This window comes from Seriola lalandi, unplaced genomic scaffold (assembly GCF_002814215.2).
Source record: "Seriola lalandi dorsalis isolate HSWRI2012SDOR001 ecotype SW California unplaced genomic scaffold, Sedor1 jcf7180002054892, whole genome shotgun sequence".
In the NCBI taxonomy this organism is placed as follows: domain Eukaryota; kingdom Metazoa; phylum Chordata; class Actinopteri; order Carangiformes; family Carangidae; genus Seriola; species Seriola lalandi.
This window is the reverse complement of record NW_019525444.1, coordinates 814,686-835,882: the sequence shown is the minus strand read 5'-3', so window position 1 is coordinate 835,882 and position 21,197 is coordinate 814,686. Positions and strand designations below refer to the sequence as shown.

Sequence of the window (21,197 nt, the reverse complement as noted above, 5' to 3'; positions counted from 1 at the left end):
ATCAAGGTGGGTTTTCTTTTTTTTTTTTTTTTTAATCCTGTGGCTGCAGTGCTTAATTTCATTTAACTTTGCCTCAACTTGTGAGTTTCTTTGATCAATTCTAGCTTTAAATTACCACTGTGCCAGTCTATGGCATTAAACCTATGTCTTGTCCCGGCGCTCTGAGCATTGGTTGCAAACTATGTGAACAATTAGTAATTTAACCCCCCCCCACCCCCCCAAAAAATTCTTTCATGTCTGGAATGAAATTTATTGCTGAGACAATTAGTCTAATTATACTGTTTGCCGCATGTCTAAGAAGGCGGTGGCATGCTACTGTAACAGGATCCAACTTGCGCATGTCTGTGTGTCTCCAGTCTAGACTCAAATGCTATTACAAAAGCAGGAACACAGACATTGTGCACAGATGTGATTTGGCAACATGGCAACCAACTAGCATGTCTGACACACAGATCTCTGCGGATTACAGATCACACCTCACAGCTAAAGTAATACACACATGACAGGAGCAGGGGCGAGGAGTGTATAAGCAGGTATTCTTCTGTTGTTACTGGAGAAAACCACTGAGTGGCAGCGAGGGACTCTCGAGTCTCGCAGCTACGAACCCTTTGTGAGAACGCCGACTGAACGAGAGAGAGAAACCCCAAAAAGTGGGTTAGCACAGAGTGATGGTAAAAGAAAGAGCAATAATAAAAACTGGGTGGTGAGAAAAAAAAAACAAAACATGTATCAGCAGGACACAAATCAAGGGACTTGGTAAGCCTTTTGTAAAAAGCAGCAGATGAGAGAGGGGGCGGACAGGCATCAAGGTCTGGTGAGCTGTGAGTGACTGCAGCCGGGGCCTGTGGTGTCCTGAAATCCCAGGGCTGTGTCTGGTAAATTGGTGGGTGGGGTACACAGTGGCTGTTGATAAGCAGATAGAAAACAGGGCTCAGCGCCTATAAATACACTATAAATACACATAGGGAAACCCTGTAGCCATGGAACTAGTAGTGCAAGGACACAGAGGGAGGAAGGCAAAGCTCCTCACTGGAGCTGCTGCAAAAATACTCTGTGAAAAACAAGAGAGTGAGATGGAGAGAGGTAGAAACAAGCTGGAAAGAGAGAAAGAGGAATGACACACAGAAACAAACAAATCAGATGGAATGCAGAAGGTATCCAGGAAATTTAACTAGAAAATATACAAGCAGCATACTTGATCAGATCTCACTAACACCGTGAGTCAGTTCTTCTGTTATGTAAGACCAGTAAATAAAGCGAAAGGGCGCATCTTACTCCTCCGACCTCAGAGGAACCAAACCTCTTTTTTATTGCACCACCATTATAACTTCTCAAATACGGGCGGAAGCCGAATGGACGGACGCTGCAGGAAAGAACAATACAAAACTGACCTTGTTAAGTATTTATAAGGACTGTCTGGGAGGCTTTATGAGCAGGGAAAAACAAGTTTTGCCAGAGGAGGAACAATAAATGACAGATTCAGATTTTCCAGGGATGTGAGATCTGCGGGAGTAAGTGGAAGAGAGAAACTCACTGGAGAGAGGGGGAGTGTCCTGTACCGTGACCCTGTTTCTCCCAGTTGAATCCCTCACATCATATCAGGAGAAAATGAGAGGATGAAGGTGTTGTTGGAGCGAGTGAGAGCAGCGCTCTCCTCTCGCTTTCTATTCTCCCAAGACCAGAGATTGAGAGGTGTGGGTGGAGGAAAAAGGAGTGACGGTGAAAGGGAGTGACAGGGGGAGAAGAAAAGGGACAGAGAAAAACAGGAAATGGCCTAGAGAGGGTCAGAAAAGAAGCTGAGAGGTGAATGAGGAAATGAAACAGTAAAAAGCAAGATTAAAAAAAAAGTAAGAGTGAGAAGCAAAGGGTGACGGAAAAGGTGCTGAGTGAATGAGCTGATGGTGGCGTTTGACTGTGGGATATACAGGATCCTACCCGCAGATACACCACACCAAAGATATCAAGAGATCTCTTCATGATCTGCATGGACAGGAGGAATGATTACAGTGACTGAAAACCTGTCTCAGTGTACATGAGGGCATGTGAGTGTTGTTTCTTTCAAAGACAGAATCGAAAAAATATGAAGCTATCCTTTAAACATAATGGAGGGGAAATCGGTGTTCGAGGAACACAGATTGTAAAATCTATTCCTGCTCATCGTTTTTTTTTTCAGGTCTGCAAGCAGAAAGTATCAGTGGCATGCAGTTTAATGTATCTACCACATTAGCAAAGACACTGTGCAAGTAAAGAGGGAGAAAAGTGCAGCGGCCAACTGGCCAGCGAGGCACAAACTGTCGCCTAGTTGCTCGTGTGTTGTCACGTGTTTTCCGACAAGAGAACTAAGCATTAAATCCTACTGCTACATGCCAGTTTCTCTTCTGCCTTGAGAGAAAAACTGGCTTGAAATGCATCTAGCAACAGTTACTAATGATGCACACGCCATAACAGATGCACACAGATTTAAATCAAAAAGTAAAAATAAAACATGGGGGGGGGGGGGGGGGGGGATGATCTGTGTAAATTTGCATATTTAATACGCAGCGTTTTCTTAAGTCTGTTGCACTTAACTGTAGCTCCTCCATTACGGCGCTGCAGAATAACACAGTGAATATTCACTGAGAGCTCAAACAAACTGCTTCAAATGTTTCCTTACATGGTATGACAGATGTGAAAGCCCCTCTTCAGTCTGTCTAATAAATTATGAGTTGTACTCTTATATTTAGGAGAGGGAGTGTTTTGGGTAGTGAGTGCTGCATATTTAAGCGGTCTGCCTGCTTGAGTTGTTCATGAACACTGAATTAGGGGAGGACATGTGGAATTAGAGGTGTATTAGACTCTAGGCTATGATTTTACCGGATCATTACTTTGAATGATGAGACAGCCACGCCCCCTCTGAAGTTAGCTCGTGCTTGGACAAGAACTGAGACTCCAAAGCTCATATTTGAATAAGCCCTGGACAAACACCATAAATGCTCCCTCTCTTCCCCTCCCTCTCCCTCTCCCTCTCCCTCTCCTACCCTGCACTGAGTTAACTGAACACACACCACAGCATCACAGTTGGTAGGAAAGTGCTCTCTCTCCCTGCACACTAATCCGTGCCATTTTGCCAAGCTGCTTTCTCCTCGCCGTTCCCAACAATGCTGAAGTCACTTTTCCTCCCTCTCTCTTTTTTATTTTTTTTTTTGCAAACAACAACAAATCATAATCCCTTGGTGAGCCCGACCGTATGGTCTTTTCTTTATCCTTTCTTTATCCACACCCCACTGACATTAATAATCTGTAGGAGTGGGGAGATGGTTTGGGCCAAAACACTCAAAAAAAACATTCAAATAATCTTACTGTCATTTTGTGTTGCTGTTTTTTTTTTTTAAAGATGCGACTGGCATTCCTGTTGAAATGGAATATTTTAAATGTCATTTAAGTGACAATATTTTAGTATAAATGATGAGGAAATTATAATTACACTGCAGGATTAATTGAGGAATATTTAAAGCTGCACTAATCCATTGTTTTGTAATAACAATAGGTTAAATAATGTGAAATAAATGAATAATAATGTGAAAGGTGTCGCTTATTTTAACAAACCAAGAATTATCTACGCAGGTCCTCTTTAACTCCACTGAGCTTTTTAGTGTCTCTGAGCTCATTGTTTTGGTTTTGTGGCAGATTTACTGCTGTGATTCTCTTTTATAGCTCTCATCAGCCTAATTTCCAGCAGCAGCTGATTTCAGCAAAAAGCTCTAAAAAGCTACGGCATACTAAGAAGTAGAAACACAAAATTAGCATCTGGCTGGTGAACACAGTGGAACATTTAGCAGCTAAAGAGGCAGATAATTCTCTCAGGAGTTTGGACTTAGATTCATCAGATATCTAATTAAGCCACATGTCAGCCCTACCCGCTGTATATATACAGTATATATATGTTGTGTTCACAGCTTGTTGTGCTGGCCAAACATCAGTTTAAACCACTTTAATAACAGTCTGAGCAAATATAAAGTATCTTAGTAATAATCTTTCCTGGCACCCCGATACTATGTCGAACAAACAAGGCATTCATTAAGAAGAAATATGCACATTTTTATCTTCTGCAGGAGTCAATTTATTTAATAACTGGCTCCAACAATAGGCTATAATCACTGCATTTATTGCCATTTTCGTCACATTCCATAATGGTGCTATTTGAGTCAATGTATAATCTGTTATGTAATGTTTTTGTTTCAGCCGCGAGTACATGTGCATTTGGTGCCAATAAAGCAACTATAAACTGTAATGAAAACCGAATTGTTATGCACAGTTAAAATTAAAGTACGCCAATAAAATATAGGTAACTCAGTCTGGGTATATTATTGTGCCACTTAAGCAGCACAGCCCAGGTGAAACAAATTACATGCCGACACTACTTTTAAATTATGTTAATTTCTAAGACAACCGCCGCTGTTTGAGTGGAGAGACCGACTCTGGTACAGCACAGCCAACATTTTTCCGTCCTGTTTCACGCGAGGCAGTAATTCATGTTGAGACTTGGGCCACTTTTTAAATCTTCCCATCTGAGGTTGGTTGCATCACTTGTTTTGACTATCCAACCTCCTCCTTTATCTGTGAAGAGGACGTCACTGGTGAGGCTTGATGGATAGCACAGCCCCAGCATTGAATTGTAAGAGCTACTTTAATCAAGCTCATACAGTACGCAGCAGTGTGGAGCAGATGTTGTTTAATCTGCATCTATACCATAACCAGAGTGCTGACAGCTGTGGTTCACACAACCGCTTTCCCATCGTAACCTTAGTCGCCGCTCTGCTGTTTGCTAATTACGTATCACAACATGCCCTCATAATGCCACGTTCCTGAATGCCTCCCTGAGAGGGCGACTCTTCAGCGGGGAAGAGAAAGCCTAATTAGACCAAGTGTCCATCTGCTGAAAGGGAGAGGTGGAGGGCGAGTTGAAGAAATGAGATAAATGCAGTAAAAAAAAAAAAAACGCCCATAACCTTGCAGTGCTATAATTAAACCTGACAATCAGGAATGTTGGAGAGCGATGGGTGAACATGGTGTTTTACCTCCTGCTTCATTACAGGCTAATGATCCCCCTAAGGTGTTTTCCCTGACACTAACTACAGCTTATAAAAAGGGATCAGTTTCTGCCGCCGGGACAGTAAGAAGACACGGGAAGCTTTAATGGTGAGTGAAGGTGAAGACAGAAAGAAAGGAGGAAGATCACAGGAGAAACCTTAAGCTCTGCAGACCAGACTGAAGCTCCACCGCACTATAAAACACTTGATGCCTCTGTAAAACTAAAGCTACGTCTCCTTGTGGCAGGATAACAGATACTGTGAGTTTTATATGAGCCACAGAGCACGGCTGTTTCTCCAGGCCATCGCAGCTCTCACATCAAAAAACGTTGAAGCACAGAGCGTTAGGTTCACGTTTTTTTTGTAGGTGCCCCATCCCGTACATCTCTCCTTCACTGCTGAATCAAAGCACTTCCTCCTTCCTATAATCACCCCGAATCTATTTGGAGCAGTTTCATCAAACACAAGTTCGTATGGACAGAACATTCAGGATCAAATAACCGAACCAAGACAGGTGAAAATGCTTCTTCCAAGAGAATTATGGTGCTGTCTCTTAGAGGAGAAAGAATGCATCTAGGCCAACTACAGGAAACAACCCAAAAACACAAGGTTTGAATGGTACACGAAGACAGATGTTGACATCTGCTAGCTGGCAGCCGAGCAAAACAAACTGCAGTCAAGACTTGGTTATTTCTTCACATGCTCTAAAAGTGGTATAAACAGCACAAAAAGTAAATGAGTCCACGATTCTTGGCTAAAGTTAAAGGGACTGCAGTTAGATTTACTCTGACTCACCCTGCTGCCAAAATCTCTAACCTCATAAAATGACAGGTTTCCAAAACTCTGTCCAGTAAACTAAACTTGTGAGTCAGTGTGAATTTTGTTTACAAGACCTGCTTTGCTCGTATCATGCATCCTGAGAGTAAATGAACCACATATAAAAAAGTGTTAACATGGATTGGCCCCAAAAAAGGCAGCGAAGGGTGTGATCACACAATTACAAGCGCGAAAAGCTTCATATATTTTTTGTGACGCTCGTTTTTAGCCCCATGAATATTCATAGTGAAATCTGAGGGTGTAAAAGTGCTGGTGATTCCACTTAGCTCCGGTATGTAAAACCAAATACAGGACACATGACACTGTCCTACTCTGCCTTTCTTCATCGACTCTGGGAAGACATAAAAGGCTCATTTCCAGTCATGAAACACCCTCTGCGCCTCCGCTTCCAGCATCTGGTCCTCAATAAGAATGGCAGAGCAGCGGGCCAGGCCCAGCCCAGATGAATCAATGTCTGCTGCGATTGTCACATCAGCTGTTGAGGTGGACTGTGTCGAGACAGAGAGTGAAGCGTGCCTCTGAGTGACAGCTCCTTCAAAGCAAAGAGACAAGATGACAGATGGTATCAAAGCCCACATTTCCACAGAAACATGGAGCTGGATCAGATTTACTGAAATGTTTATGGGTGAGTAATTAAGCTTCTTTTTTTTATTTTTTATTATTATCATTTCTAAGATACAATGAATGAGTTTATCTGGGATGAGCTGCGATTGTGACAGCCCAGGAACAACTTGCCTCTGAGACTGCAGAGAAATGGCAGCACAGCACACATTTAAAATGCATGCATGTGTGTGCAAGTGTGTGTGTGTGTGTGTGTGTGTGTGTGTGTGTGTGTGTGTGTGCAGCTCTGGCAATTGCTCAGGCTCATACACACAAATGTGCACACACACACACACACACACACGCACGCACGCACACACACAGATGGCAGAGGAATTTAGCCGAGGCTTTGATATGCAGATTGGATGCTGGCTTGTCATTTCTGCTGGCTGCGACATGGTGTTATCGTTCCTTCAGCACAACATTAGAGCTAATAATATTTACCTGAAGGGGGCAGTTGACTGATAACATCGTCAAGACATTCCTGCTCCTGGAAGGAACTGGGCATGGGCTGCGCGGGAATTTGCCGTAACAGTATCACTGCAGAGCGGCGCTCATATGCACTGGCACGCACACACACGAATACACACAGATCAGCTCACAAAGACAAGAAATATGACCACTTTCTGTCTCCTAGGCAACTACAGTATGAATACTGTGACAGTTTGGAGCGCCGCATGTCGCAAGTCGTCAGAGGTAGCAGTAAGACTGAGACACACACACACACACACACACACACACACACACACACACACACACACACTCGCACACACTGAGATCTCAATTGCAGCGACAGCGGTGCAGAGTGAGGACGTAGTGAGATGAATGGATGCTGATGTTGAGTTTTTATAAAGTGCAGAAAAAAAAGTGTTGGAGAAAAAGCAGCAGCAGACAAACATGTCAAACTTACCGATTATGCTAATCAGCTACATTGATTAAAAGTGGCACAGTGTGTTAGAATATATTAGTGGGGAAAACATCACTGGCTTACTAATATCTACATTCTACATAAATCATGATGGCTGATTACCGGGGATGGCAGAATGCCAACAGTACATTAACAGATTATTACAGAGAGCTTCTTGCTCATGTGCAGCTCTTTTCTTCTATCCCCACTAGACTATAGATTAGTTGCATAAGCTTCTGTTCATAGCATGTTTTTCTATAGTATGTTGGGCCATTGGTCTGCACTGCTTATTGTCCATACAACCTTTGTGCCATATTAAGAGATTATTATCAGAGTGAACCAGTTTACCCTTTATTCTTGATTACAGCCGTTTTCTGTTGTTTCTCATGTACACACAAGGTCTTAATTTAAAAGTCTTAATAACTAATGATGTAAGCTAAGGTGATGTAAACATAAACAACCTTGTTTTGGGCTTTGACCCTCTGTTTGACTAACAGGCTCATCGTTTTTTGGATGCCAGACAACCTTGACTAGAATCGATCATTTCAGTTTCACTACTTTCTGCTTAAACTGAAGAAAATAAAAAAAAGAGCAGATTTAACCGTGTTAATAACAACAATTTCACATGTGAATCTGGCTAAAGGGAAGCTTTGTAAAACTCAACCACGTCTCGTAGATTACATCTATTTTTGTGACATTTTTCTGACAAGGAAGTCATTCCAGCGTCACCCTATCATCATTACTCTGCTAGTGCACTCTTTTCCTCTTGGCGCCGATTCACCAGGAATGAATACAGGTGTATGAGCTTGGTATCCGGCGTCACCAATAGTATTAAAGGTTTGGTATCATTTGGCTGTGATTTCACCAATTTTTTTTTTGTCTTTATCTCTCGCTACGTGCTACGAACAGGCAGGCTAACACATATAAGGGAAAACAGTGCAGCTGTGCTCTACATGATCCACATGCACCAGTGGCCTGCAGTGTGTCACGGGCTCTGCAGAGAAGACAGTAAGCGGGTCAGATTACTAAGCCTGAGGGCTCCATATGTATCTCTCCGCTGCTCACTGAAATGTATGTTCAGCTCGTATAAAATTTAATCTACAGTATATGTGATAACCGATAAAAGTGAGTGTGTGTGTGAGTGTGTGTGCTTGTGTGAGTATTTCTCTTAAGCTGAGCACTTGAACACAAATTTTCCTTTGCTGTAAACACTTTAATTTCTGCTTCAGCACAAACTGTACGGCCGACAATAATACCCTGGTGAAACAATTACAGCACAGGGGAAACAGTCAAATCATTAAGCTGACAGCAGTGCTGCTAAATCGCACATCTCACAGCGGTTGTAATTTTAGATTAATTATTGGGGCTACTGCAGAAGTGAATAGAACAGAGATATTTCCTGAGGTCAGCCAGTGCTTTTAGAAGCAATTATAATATTCTCAATCTATTATTCACGATCCCTGTGTGTGGAGCATGTGCACAACGTATTGCATTTACAGTCCAGGTAGACGCGTAGTCTGATTATGAGAAACTTGAATGCGATAGTTGGGAGATGTCTACAAACGCTGACATACTTAGAAGTTAATGTGTTCCCATTTTTTTTTTTTTATTACATCCTGAATATTATGTTTATTTGTGCACACAGGGATGTCATGTCATTGTAATGAGAGCATGTATTAAAACTGCTTATATCAGATATAACCTTCACTTGAAGCATGTAATGCATGCAAATACATTCTGTGTGGATTTCAGTGATGTGCTTCCTATTGTATGCCGCAAGCGTTTACACTATAAGGTATAATTACTATATGTACCGCATAGTTATCCAGTTATTCTTGTGATAGTGTTTAAATCCTTTACATAACAGTTAATTTCAGCTGCCAAAGTGTGTGTTGCACCATTTCCAGACATGTGGGGCTGGCAGTTTGAGGGTTAACATGGTGCTTTTCTACCCCCCAGCTCTGCCACTGTGCCGCGGTGAATTTCCTCTATTTCCAAACAGTGCTGCACTCATCATCTGTGCTCTGAATGACTTGTCCTGAGGCGGTTCATCCCTTTATTTCCTGACTCAAAGTCAAAGCACAGGCACAGAAGACCTTGTGAATACAATATCGCACAGTAAACAAGCGCACATGCACACGCGCTGACAAACAACCAACAAAACTGGAATAATATATATATAAGAAATGATGGGGGAAACAGAGGCGAGTCCACAGAGGAGTTAGTTTGTTTGACATGCCTTTTGTTCGGCTCCATACAGGAACAATTGCTGGATTGTCCAGTTTTTTATCAGTCTCGCAGTGTTTAGTGTTTGCCTCATTCAAAGCCAAATCTTGGCAGCTTTAAGCATGGATAATAAGGGTTTTTGTTAAGACATGCCCACCCTGTCTTCAGACAAAGCTCCCTCAATCTTATTCTTTTGCCTCCCACGGCTGATGCAGCTTAATGATACAACATCAGCTCTTATGTGCAGCCAATTCCCCGCTAATATTTCACATTTAATACAGACATTTCCTCCAGGCTGTTATTTGTGCTTCTGTCAATATGTTATTGACACAAACGAGGTGACATTATGTGGCTCCCGTCTCTTGTCTCCCCAATCTGTCAATCAGAAATTACTCATGGACCCGACGCAGCACCGATATAGATCGCTCAGTGGGGAAGGGGCAGCGGAAAGAGCGGATATCTCCTTTGGGAATGCGCAGATTGACTTGCATGTGACTGAGCCAACAGTCGTCTGATTGACAAGCAATACAATTAAGTGGAAGCAAGAAGAAACGGAAGACCATCATTATATCAATCATCAGTCCTTCCCCCGCCTTCCTTCGTCAGTCATACGCACTCGTCATCTGGGGGGAGCTTTGTTTGCTCTGACACTAATTTCACTACAAATATTAGAATCATGATTCCCCACTTCACACCAGCACAAAGCCACAGTGGCAGAAAGACAAAAAGAAGGAGGGAAAGGCAGGAAGAGACAAAGACAAACAGAAAATAAAATTGTTTTTACTACCAAGACACTTGTACAATGCTACAGCCGGGACTCAAACATATCGAGCAGCAGGTCTTTTTCTGTAAGGTACTTGTAACAAAGGTCCTTGGTGGTCCTTAAGGTATTACATGCACACCTTTTTATTTGCACTAAAAGGTACATGGACATCCCTGACAGCAAAAGGCACATTACATGTATTGTATTATTGTGTATGTATTATTTGAACTTGAAGGTAAGCTTTTGAAGGTACAAAACGCTTTGTTACTGGAGGGTTCCTCCCAAAGGGACTGTGCCTTTTCAAAGAGAACAGCTTGTTTTCTACGGGGCTACAGAGTGTGGCTACGGGCAACCGCACCAAACTCAAGTGATGATGGCCACAATGGTCATAATTGGTTAACCAATCATTCAGTCATGACTGAAGATAAAAAAAGGAATCATTGTGCACTCACAGCGATGTTAAGTTTCATTAGCAGCAGGGAAATCCTTGAGGGACTTTTTTTCCCCCTAGAGTTTCACCTGTCAGGCAACATTGCAGTTTCCTTATCCCTGTGATTGGTGGAGGTTGCTGGGGGCACACACAACCTGACAGAAACAGCTGGAAGCTCTACTTGGCGCACACAGTACAAGAATTAAAAGGAAAGGCTTTTTGTGACGACTCTATCGATGTGCCTCAAGTTTGTATTTCAGGCCTTCTATTTTTTTAGTATCTATACTAATAATCTACCACATATCTGTCCAGATGTTAATATCCAAATGTATGCAGATGACACGGTCACTTATGTACATATGTTTCTAAACAGAAAGCTGCATCTTCACTTACGGAAGCTGAAAACATACAAAACTGTGAGTAAGTTTTGCAGAAGAAGAAGCAAGCCAAAGTCAAAACCTAGTTTATGGCTGAAACGCGTACGGTCAATGTGCAATATTGAGGACGTCGTTGAAAACAGTCGTGGAACCTGCTGTAAACAACTGACCTCAACGTGTCTCATCTGTAATTCTACTAAGTGTCAGACAGTTTCAACCCTTTATCTGTTTTTGTTGTCAGACTCAGTCACGTGGCATTGTGCTGACCAATGGTGGAAATGCGATCACTCACTCAGTCAGTCACTCACGCACAGATGCGATTACAGGGCTACACACTTGTATTTCAGACTTATGCTGCACTCGACTTACCAATGTTTTTGTATTTTGCCATTTTCAAATTGTTAGAACTTTTTACTTTTGGTACTCTGTGTCAAATAAAAGCATGTTCCCTCTCCATACTACTGTACAGGGCTCAGTAAAGTATTTCAGCCAACCACTTGACGGCGTAAAGCGTTTGTTTATGGGAACAAAAGAAGAAATTATGGAAATGCCGCAATTTGTGGTTATTTCAGTCCTGGCCACAGGCATAACAGGATGCAGAGGATGACGAAGATGATAATTGAGCTTAGTCACCAAACTGAGTGTCAAACTGTGTTATTGTTATTCAGGTTACAATGTTTTCAATGTGTCTCCTTATGCAACACAGGGCTGGGCTTCAACTGGGATTTTTAGCAGCACCCCATGATCTCACAAGGCCTGTAGTCTTAAACGTTGCACAACAATCCTTGAGTTAGATTAGACTAGTTAAGACTGGGTTTATTCCATGTCTGGAAAGCTGTACCGCAGACGGCAGTTCAACGGGCTGATTCATCGGTGTTACACCATAGTGGACAGGTACTGTACGCCATTTTGTGGTGTTTAAATACAGCAGAGGCTGATTAAATCTCTGTCACATAAACAGGGATATCATCCCAAGCTGTGTGTTGCTTTACAGACACATAAGGAGCAACCCTGCCACCACAAAAAACAGGCACTAGTCGCAGTATCAACTGGCCTTCTCTCTCTCTCTCTCTATCTGAGGAAAAAAGAAAAGAAAAAAGAAGAGAAAATACCTAAAGAATCAATATCGCAAGCCTGTTAATGGATTTCTGCATTTGTGCCGTCCAGTAAAAAACGTGTGGGAGAGAAAAACAAACAGAGAACAGAGTTGCAGAGAGGGAGGTTGAATGATGGAGAATACTAAGAATGAGAAAGAGACAGAGGGGCCAATAACCAGATAGAGCAGATGAACGAGAGTGCAGGTTTCCGCAGATATGGATGGTTGGAGGGTCGATCGTTACCCAGACACCGCATGCCTGCCTGCCTTCGCTGCCTGATTGCCTGGCACACATTTGCATTAGAGTTGAGAGGAGCCGAGCAGAAGAGCACAGCCGGAGAAAGCTTTGATCTCTCAGCCTCTGTCTCTTTGATGCACCATGTGGAAACACACCAGCAGATTTGGGAACGGAGAGATGATGTTGGGTGTTAAGTGGATGTGTGCGTGCATGTGTGTGTGTGTGTGTGTGTGTGTGTGTGTGTGTGTGGATGCTGGCTTGTGTGCATGTGTGATCTCTGCGCGGGAAATGATCTATATAGCAGGAATGACTGTGCAAATCTGTCAAGACCTTGATTGCAGTCCAAATGAGCACACACACACACACACACACACACACACACACACACACACACACACACACACACACACACACACATGCCAGCATGGGTTGCCCTACTTTGTTAAAGTCAAGTGCATTCAAGCAAGAGGGAATGAAAAAGCCCCCTCCACCCAACCCCCCACCCCTTTCGCACTTGCCGTTTTTCAGGATTATCAAACATCACGGCGGCTCTGACAACCACAACTGTCAAGCAACAGATTTACATCCAACCCCATCACCCCATGCTTTTCTTGGAAAATGTCATTTCACATTTCCGTCTGGGTTCAAATTCGAGACACCGAGATAATCTGTGGATTTTGACTCTGTGCGTGTATTGACAACACTCTCTGCCCGCATCTCCTCGTCTGTCTCTCTTCCTTACCCCTACCCCCCCCCCTCCTCCCTCCATCTTCTCCAGTCCTTGCCCCCTCACCTCTCTTCCCTCCTCTGTTGCACTCCACACCTCTCCTCTCTCCCATCCCATCCCATCCCTCTCACCTCGCTCTCATCTCTCCTCTTCCCGGACTGTCAGGATGATTTCAGGCTTGTTGCATCTGGCCTGACTTAGTATGGTAGGATTGAAACAGTAATTACAACAGTCTCTGAATAGCTTTTCCTTCCCACGGAAAAACCTTGCTACCTATCATCCACAGGCTTAACCCCGCTCTCCATGCTGACATGCAGGGGCCAGACAACAGCCTGTGTAGAAAACCATTAACCCACAATTAAATTACAATCACCATAACAAAGGATGGATGACATTTAAATCCACCAATCGAGAAGGGATTAGGGATGCGTTATCTTCTAAATATGACAGTGTGGATAAAGAAAATGTGAGTTAATCAAATATTTCACAGTATCTTCCAGTGGGGTCCTTTTTTTCCACTGGGTAAACTTATCTCCTCTACAAATTAAGCCAAGGTGTGTTACGGGGTTTGCAGAGGTAAGCTTACTTTGGCAGAAAAGGAACAGAAAGTGTTGCTTATCGTGACTCCTAGCCTTTTTATGAGAGACATTAATGATATGCTTTAATTCACCGGTTGGATGTTCTCATATCACAACTCACAGTTATAGGATTCAGAAGTAGATATGTGACACCAATAGAGAGCTGGAAGAGCCCCGCGTCATCCTGAAAGGGACATGAATCAAACTTCATGTCAATCCAGACAATAAATGTTGAGGCATTTAACTCAGAGCCACAAACGTCAACCCTCACAGTGACAAACAATTAACTAATTCACTTTAAAAATTCATCAGCAACAATACAAGCAGAAGTTTATAGTCTGAAAAGGTTAAAGTTACCAAATGTTCTTCGGCTCACATTGGGTTATAACCACCACGAGTCATAGTATGAGGAGTCTGCTTCTTTAAATAAAGCGGTGACAAGAAGATGGTGACATTTAGCCGACCGGAAGGTTTAACGTTATCAAAATACCGAAAATTGATCAGAAGAATCAGTCATAAAATGACGCAGCCAATGTTGCCCGAGGGCTGAGGACCTCCGACGTGGCCGCTAAATGATGTGATGTGTCACCTGAAAGCCGTGTGAGGTGAAATGTCTATTCAACATTTGGCTCTGACACAGCAGAATGATGTCGGCCTTCAATCGAATATCAAGGTTGTGCTGAAATGAAAGCAATTTGATATAGCCAGAGAGGAGAATGAGGAAATGAGATTGATGCTGTGAGGAGAATGAGTAGGTGGTGGGATGTGAAAAGGAAGTCAGTCGAGGTACAAAGCTGCATGGTTGGTGTTTTATGCTGAAATGGCACTCAAGGTTTAACACGATACGAAAGAGATTGCTTTTTCATAAAAGAGGGTGGACCTGAGACAGAGCACCCCGCCGGATACAGCAGGCCAGATGAGAGGGCAGTTTAACCAGAGGAACAGCAGGCCTGGAGGAAACTATTCTTTAACGCATTTGATGCATGAAAATGCGTTTTTGCTGAAAAGCGAGATAACTTACTTCATAGGTTTGAACAGAGCCTGGCCGTAGTTCTGGAAGGTCATGATGAGCTTCAGCTGAGTGCCTCCAGACTTCATTGCTGTTGGGAGTCAAACAGACAACACTGTTATTAACAATACATTTACTGTTAGCACAGAACTTCAGATATTTCACTGCTGTACCAAAGAAATGAGGCGTGGTAATGTAGCCTTACAGTCTTATGTGCTCTGGTAAAAATTCACCCACTGGAGTTTAGTTTTAGTCTCACAAAAATCTGGTCAGTTTAACTTGCTCGTTATTAGCTAGTGGTATTAGCTAGTTAGCTTAGCTGACGTTTGAAATTCATAATAGTCAGCTAATTAATTTTTAATTTTTATCTAACCAGCAGTTCAATAATTTAAAACAAAGAAAACCTCCAAAATCTTAACATCTGACAAGCTGGAAACGAACCACGTTTGACATTTCGTCTCGCTGGTTAAAGACTTGATTGATTAATTGTGAGTGTGGCTCCATCTATTTGTTGTGACGGCGTCTTCAGCTGGAATCAAAGTCTAGTCCAAATTCTTTTCGCTCATCTGTTCACTCGCAGCACGCTAACGACGTCACACACCTGCTAACGAGGCGCCACAGTTTCATCAACAAACAAGCACAGACAACTTATTCTGCATATTAACCTAACGTTAATTATCAAGTATTCTACAATTAAACTATCGGGCTAATCGAACATTAATGTTGTCAATCAATTTTCTGTTGAACTAATCAATTTAAGTGTCTAATTATTTCACATTGAAATCATTGATCCGAGTGTCGTAGCCTATAAGAGGTAAGAGACTGACGATGGGTTTATATGCCACTTATATTATACTAATATTCATGTTACTGTAATTTTGACTTGATTTTTATTTTAGAGACATGACACACCTGAAGACACGTCGATTTCCTCTGCCATGTTAGTGCAGTGCACCGGTGCATATGTAAGCCTGCACATGTGCGTAGATGTGTGTTTGTGTGTCTATGTGTATGTGTGTCTGCGCTCTAAAAAGACCCAGTTGCTGATGTCACAGTGTTTGTTTGATGGGAGGAGAGACAGAGAGGGTGAAGGACAGCCAGTGCTCGCCCAACGCTCTCTGTTCCTCCGTTGTTTACTCTCTCTGTGTATTCTCTGGAGGCTCTGTGTCTCTCTCTCTCTCTCTCTCTCTCTGTCTTTTTGTGTTTCTATTCATCCTTCTGTCCTTCGTGTTTTCTCCCTTTGTGAACATTGTAATGCAGTCTAAAGGCCCTCGTGGGACTGAGCTCAGTGCTGGGGTGAGGACTACACAGAGCTAAAACAATTCGAAAATTCACAACAACAAAAAAAAGAAAAAAGAAAAGAGCAGAGCTGCTACTGTGTCTGTTATTTCTTCCACTGATCGATTGGAAATGGTGTTTTGGTGGCCTTTTGCCAAAGTACAACCTTCTCAATCAATTTTCTCATTTATTTCTACATATGGGAATCATGCGGACAAGCGAAATGTTTACAGAGGAAGAAAGAAAAAAATTACAAGTGGAAGGATCAATGCCTGTCTGACCTCACCTGCTACTCTGTGAAGTTGTGTGTGTTCATGTGGAAGTTTGGAGACACTTTAAATAAAGGCAAATCTCACTGTAATTGCTAGTCAACTCGTGCATGCTGAGCGACTAAACAAGGAGCATGAAAATAACGTTTCATTTCAAGCTCCACTCACAGTAAGCAAACCGTATTCCTCAAGACATGCTGCAGAAATGTTTACCTCTTTGTTTGTTTGCCTCTCCTGCACTGCAACCATCAACGTTAAGGACTTTTACTATCATCTGTAATAACACTTATCATATCTGCTGCTTTTGTTCACCGTGTCTGATTGATTAACATTGCCCAAAAGAGGTTGCAGTGCATAATACATCCAAGCAATCCTACCCTTAAGTTTAGATAATAACCGACTGCTGTTGGCTTTATTGGTATTCTGCCCCGGGCCTGTGTTAAGGCTCTGTAATTATTGAGCCACCATGTATTTAGCTGGCTAGAGACGCTGAGAACTGCTTCCTCTATCCACCCAGGCTGAAAGACAAGAAAGCAAGAGGGAGAAAATCTGGGAAAATTAGAGAACATCTTGAGCAGAAAGACAGAAAAGGAAGAAACAATTTTTTTTTACTCCAGTGACCAGGCAGCACAGGAGTGAGTTTTATAAACAGTTAATCCCACTGCCAGATAAGTATTTAATCTTTGCTACAGGCCAGTTACAGTTTTGTCATTTGGCAGATAAACCTGAAATCTGCAATCACTTTTTACAGCGAGTGCGAGATGGGAGACCTTGAGTCGACAAGCACTCTTGGAATGTGGGAGCTGGACTGAGCCAAAAAGGAAGACAAACCCCCCCCCGAAAAACTAGGGGAAAAAAAGCAGAAATAGATTCCATATAACTGCCCCAGGATGGATTATCGCCTCTGTCAGGCATCCACCTGCACTTGCAGCAAAGGCTTTGCGGCTTTCTGTGGGAAGCTAGATTTACCGTGCGCTTGTCAATCAAATCAAAATAAATAAATAAATAAATAAATAAAAAAGCCACAGCGTTTGATTTGAATCAAACCGCAGCGTACAGTAGCTGTGTGATCCGCATCGAGACCAGGTGTTCTCTCAGGCTCGACGTTCTCTGCTGTGACGCTTTGTGGGGACGGCACGATGAGAAGACTTCGCTGTTTGATTATTCCTTGTGTGCAGATTCAGCGCTGTCGTACATACAGCCCGCAGCTGACTTCCATCTTCCTGCATACTTGCGTGTTGTGTTTCAGAGAGTGTGTTCATGTCGTCAGTGTCTGTGGCAGCGAGGAGCACACTTGTCTATCACTCCCCTCCCCTCCCCTCCCCTCACTCTTCACCGCTATACCCAGTCCCTGCATGTTGGAGGAGCACATTCCCTTCTGGCTGACTGTTAGACCGACACTCAGTGTTGCCAGATTGGGCTGTTTTCCACCCAACTGGGCAACTTCTTGTGTGTTTGAGCAGGTGACATCAGTATTGAGCAGCTTGTGATAACTTTTGAACCGTTTAGACTGCCTAACAAAAACCTACAGATCCAGTCCAGAGAATCAGCACCTCCTCCTCTCCAGTTATTATGAGTGAGACTGGCACCTAGTTCAATAGCTCAATACGCAGTAACTGAAAACCAATAAAACCAAATGTCCTTTCGGTTACAACACGGCAGATTTTTTATTTTTTTCCCCCCAATTTAAATAGTTATTACGCTACAAAGTCTGTGATAGAAACCTTGTAAAAGCTTATGTCTCTTCTTACAAGTGATGACTTCTTACGTTAAAAAAAGATTTTTTTTATTTTTATTTCCGTAACAGGGGTTTTGGGATTGCCTTATTAAACTATAAAAACAGAAGTCCAGTCCACTTTTCAGGCACAAAACGTTCTGTATCAGGGAGAATCTGAAGAACTAACTCATTCTCAGCACTGCAGGACAAACCTAATCATGTCTATTATCAGTGTGATACATTGTTATTAAGGTAAAAGGTTTACTGATGTCTAAAGGCTGATGTTTGCGACCAACTTCAGACTTAAAACAAACATAATACTGAAAGTATTTTTCCATATAGACATAAAAAATGAGGCTACTTTTATGACGTTTGGGTGAGTTTTTGAAGCTCTGATTGGTCTTTTTGGCATCTGTCAAAACTGGCAAACCCTGCTGCTGCAATTTCTCATACAAGGAGACCCTTTAATCTGAACTTTGACCTCTCCACAGCACACACAGACACACAGCGATTACACAGTCAAACTGGCGCAGGTTCAATCCATGAGCACGACCAAAGTCTGCACCCATCTGCAGGCAAGTGGCACGTCAAAGCGCCCTTGATCGAGACACCGGACTCCCTAGTGGCTTGTTTATTACGGGTCACCAATGATGTCGGTGACCCGTAATAAACATTGACGTCCTGAGAGTGTCATACGTCAAACAACCACAAATGTGATCAACTTTATACCCTTCGCATACCTCAAAAAACGTTTGTCATCCTGACTTGTGGCAGGATAAAAAGAAGTGCAAAGTGTGTTAGAGTGTAATATTGACCCTGCATCCGTGCACTGAAGCCCTCCTGTTGGCTGCTGCTGCTGCTGCTGCCGCCGCCACTGAGTCACCCCCTCTGCTGCCTTTTATGACTCACCCACACTGGTGATCCTCTGGGTGACCAGGTCCTTCAGCAGAGCATCGATGACCGGGTTGTGTCTGGAGTACAGCTCGTATCGATTAATCCCAATGTGGAAGCGGAGCCAGTTGGGGTAGGAGTCGGCCGTCAGCTCCCCTGTGGGGCTGAACTCATCTATGTTGCCTTCAGCATTCCTGGGTGAGAGGAAGAAGAGGAAGAAAGGGGAGAGGGAATGTGAGAGAGAGAGAGAGAGAGAGAGAAAGAGAGGATTTTCAGGTTTTGTGTACAGCGACGTGTTGTGCAACAGCCCATGAGCACAGATGCAGAATTAGACTAATGTGATTGCACAGAATTAAACTGTAAGCCCTTTCATGTGGTGTTTTGATCTTTAGAGAAATTATAAAATGTTTAATCATGGCTTTTGTTGCATTAGAGCTGACTGTGAAACGCTTCAGGCTTGCTTTCAAAACTGACTGTATGAGCAAAAAACACTTTACCATGCCTGATCCTCTGCAGCTTTGGGGTCAAATCTGATGTCCGTGTTGACGTTGAACAGCGTGTCCTCGTCTGTCAGAGGTGGCGGGGATCTTTTATATAAGGGGTGGTCATAGAGAGCCAACAACCTTGAACCCTTCACCGGCATGTGTTTGGTCACCGCGGCGTCTTGGAGGAACTGTCTCTTCCTGTCACCGCGCAGCCCGTGGTGCTCCAGCCTCCTGACAGCCTGCGTTTTGTCGCCTGCAGCCGGGATCCTCTCCAGGGAGTGCGAGGAGACATTAGAGCTGGGCTCGTTGCTGAAGTCCTGGAGGATCCGCAGGGTGTGCTTGTTAGGCCAGCCCTGCTTCCCCCAGCTCTGAGGCTCCTCGCTCGGCGTGTGGGAGCAGGAGCAGCCGCTGTTGCCGTGCCTCTCCAGCTTTGGTAACAAGTCTATCATTATGTGCATAGAACATGCAATGAGGAACACCATGAGGATCAAAACCCGGAATTTGCGCAGGAGGATCATCTTCATGGTCTCCCTTTTGAGCAGATGTGAGTATTTACTGCAAATGATCAGCACGCAGATAAACAAGCTGACTACATCGCTGATGATGTTTATTAGACTGGACGCCAATCTAATGAAATATACATTAAACACGTATGACCCATCTTCACTTGCCGTCTTGAGTAAAGGATTCAGTGTTCAGCCTTTGTATTTTCAACATCAGACTTCTGCTTTATTCGTGTCGGGGGTGTCCAGGCGAGATTTCACAAGCGCAAAATCATCCGCAAGTGTCCAGGTAAAACAGGTCGAGTCGGTTCAGACCAGCGGTCGATTTGCGCAAGCCACATCCTCTTCACGCTGCCGCTTCCCCCCCTCTCCCGTCGACCACCAAATATTTCAGAAGGATTACAGAACAGCGGGCAAGTGAGTAGGATCCAAAAGAGGCTGTGACACGCGGGGAAACTGATCCATTAAACGAGTGTGTCCAAAGAGGTCCGAGTGCGCGCATCGGTCTCAACCGTCCAGCCTCGATCCTGTGAGAGGGGGAGAGAGAGAGAGAGAGCAGCCGAGGATCAGCTGGGACGTCGGAGCGGAAAAAAAAGCTCTTCACATTTAAATTTTTTTTTTTTTTTTTAAGGGAAAGTCCCCGAAAAGTAGTCGACGTGTGTGCTCACATCCACCTCAGCGATCCAGCGATGCGTAATTCTGTCACATCTGGTCCCGACTAAAACCACCCGAGGCGAGCCAACGGAATAAACTGCACAGGTAACAGGAGACAGGAATCCTCCCGCAGGGCCGGGCAGCCTCTGGGAGCGCAGCGGGATAAGAGAATGCACCTCTTGTAGCATGTGTGAATCTGGGTGGGTGTGTTAAATATGATGGTGAAGCCAGGACTAGATCCTGCCTTTGCGCAGCGTCACCGTGCGCAGATTGGCTGAGAGGAGAGAGAGAGAGCGAGAAAGAGAGAGCGAGGGGGAGAGAGAGAGAGAGAGAGAGAGAGAGACAGAGAGAGAGAGAGAGAGAGAGAGACAGAGAGAGTCACTGCGACCATGTGAAGCATATAACTGCTTGTCTGTATTCCTCTTGGAATAAATCCTCCCTGCACATCCCGGCTGCGCAAGAAGAGGGCGTCTTTCGACTGGCCAATATTCAGTGTGGCTCACACGCAGCAGCAAAGCTTTTTTGGGGGGGTGGGGTGGTGGG

At 43.6% G+C, this 21,197-nt stretch overlaps 1 protein-coding gene across 2 annotated transcripts in view; it reads right to left on the bottom strand.

Annotated features, from left to right (window-relative positions):
* Window positions 1-20,870, bottom strand: part of fam20cb (FAM20C golgi associated secretory pathway kinase b) — a 49,861-nt gene extending 28,991 nt beyond the window's left edge. The window contains exons 1-4 of one of the 2 annotated variants that reach the window (XM_023429288.2): window positions 20,669-20,870; window positions 19,510-20,527; window positions 19,031-19,206; window positions 14,870-14,948 (exon numbers count right to left, since the gene is read on the bottom strand). In XM_023429288.2, the coding sequence (XP_023285056.1) occupies window positions 14,870-14,948; window positions 19,031-19,206; window positions 19,510-20,021 (767 nt within the window). In that variant the 5' untranslated portion in view covers window positions 20,022-20,527; window positions 20,669-20,870. The remainder of the gene's footprint in view (window positions 1-14,869; window positions 14,949-19,030; window positions 19,207-19,509; window positions 20,528-20,668) is intronic. The other variant, XM_023429289.2, reaches the window with a different exon arrangement.
* Between the last annotated feature and the right edge of the window lie 327 nt (window positions 20,871-21,197).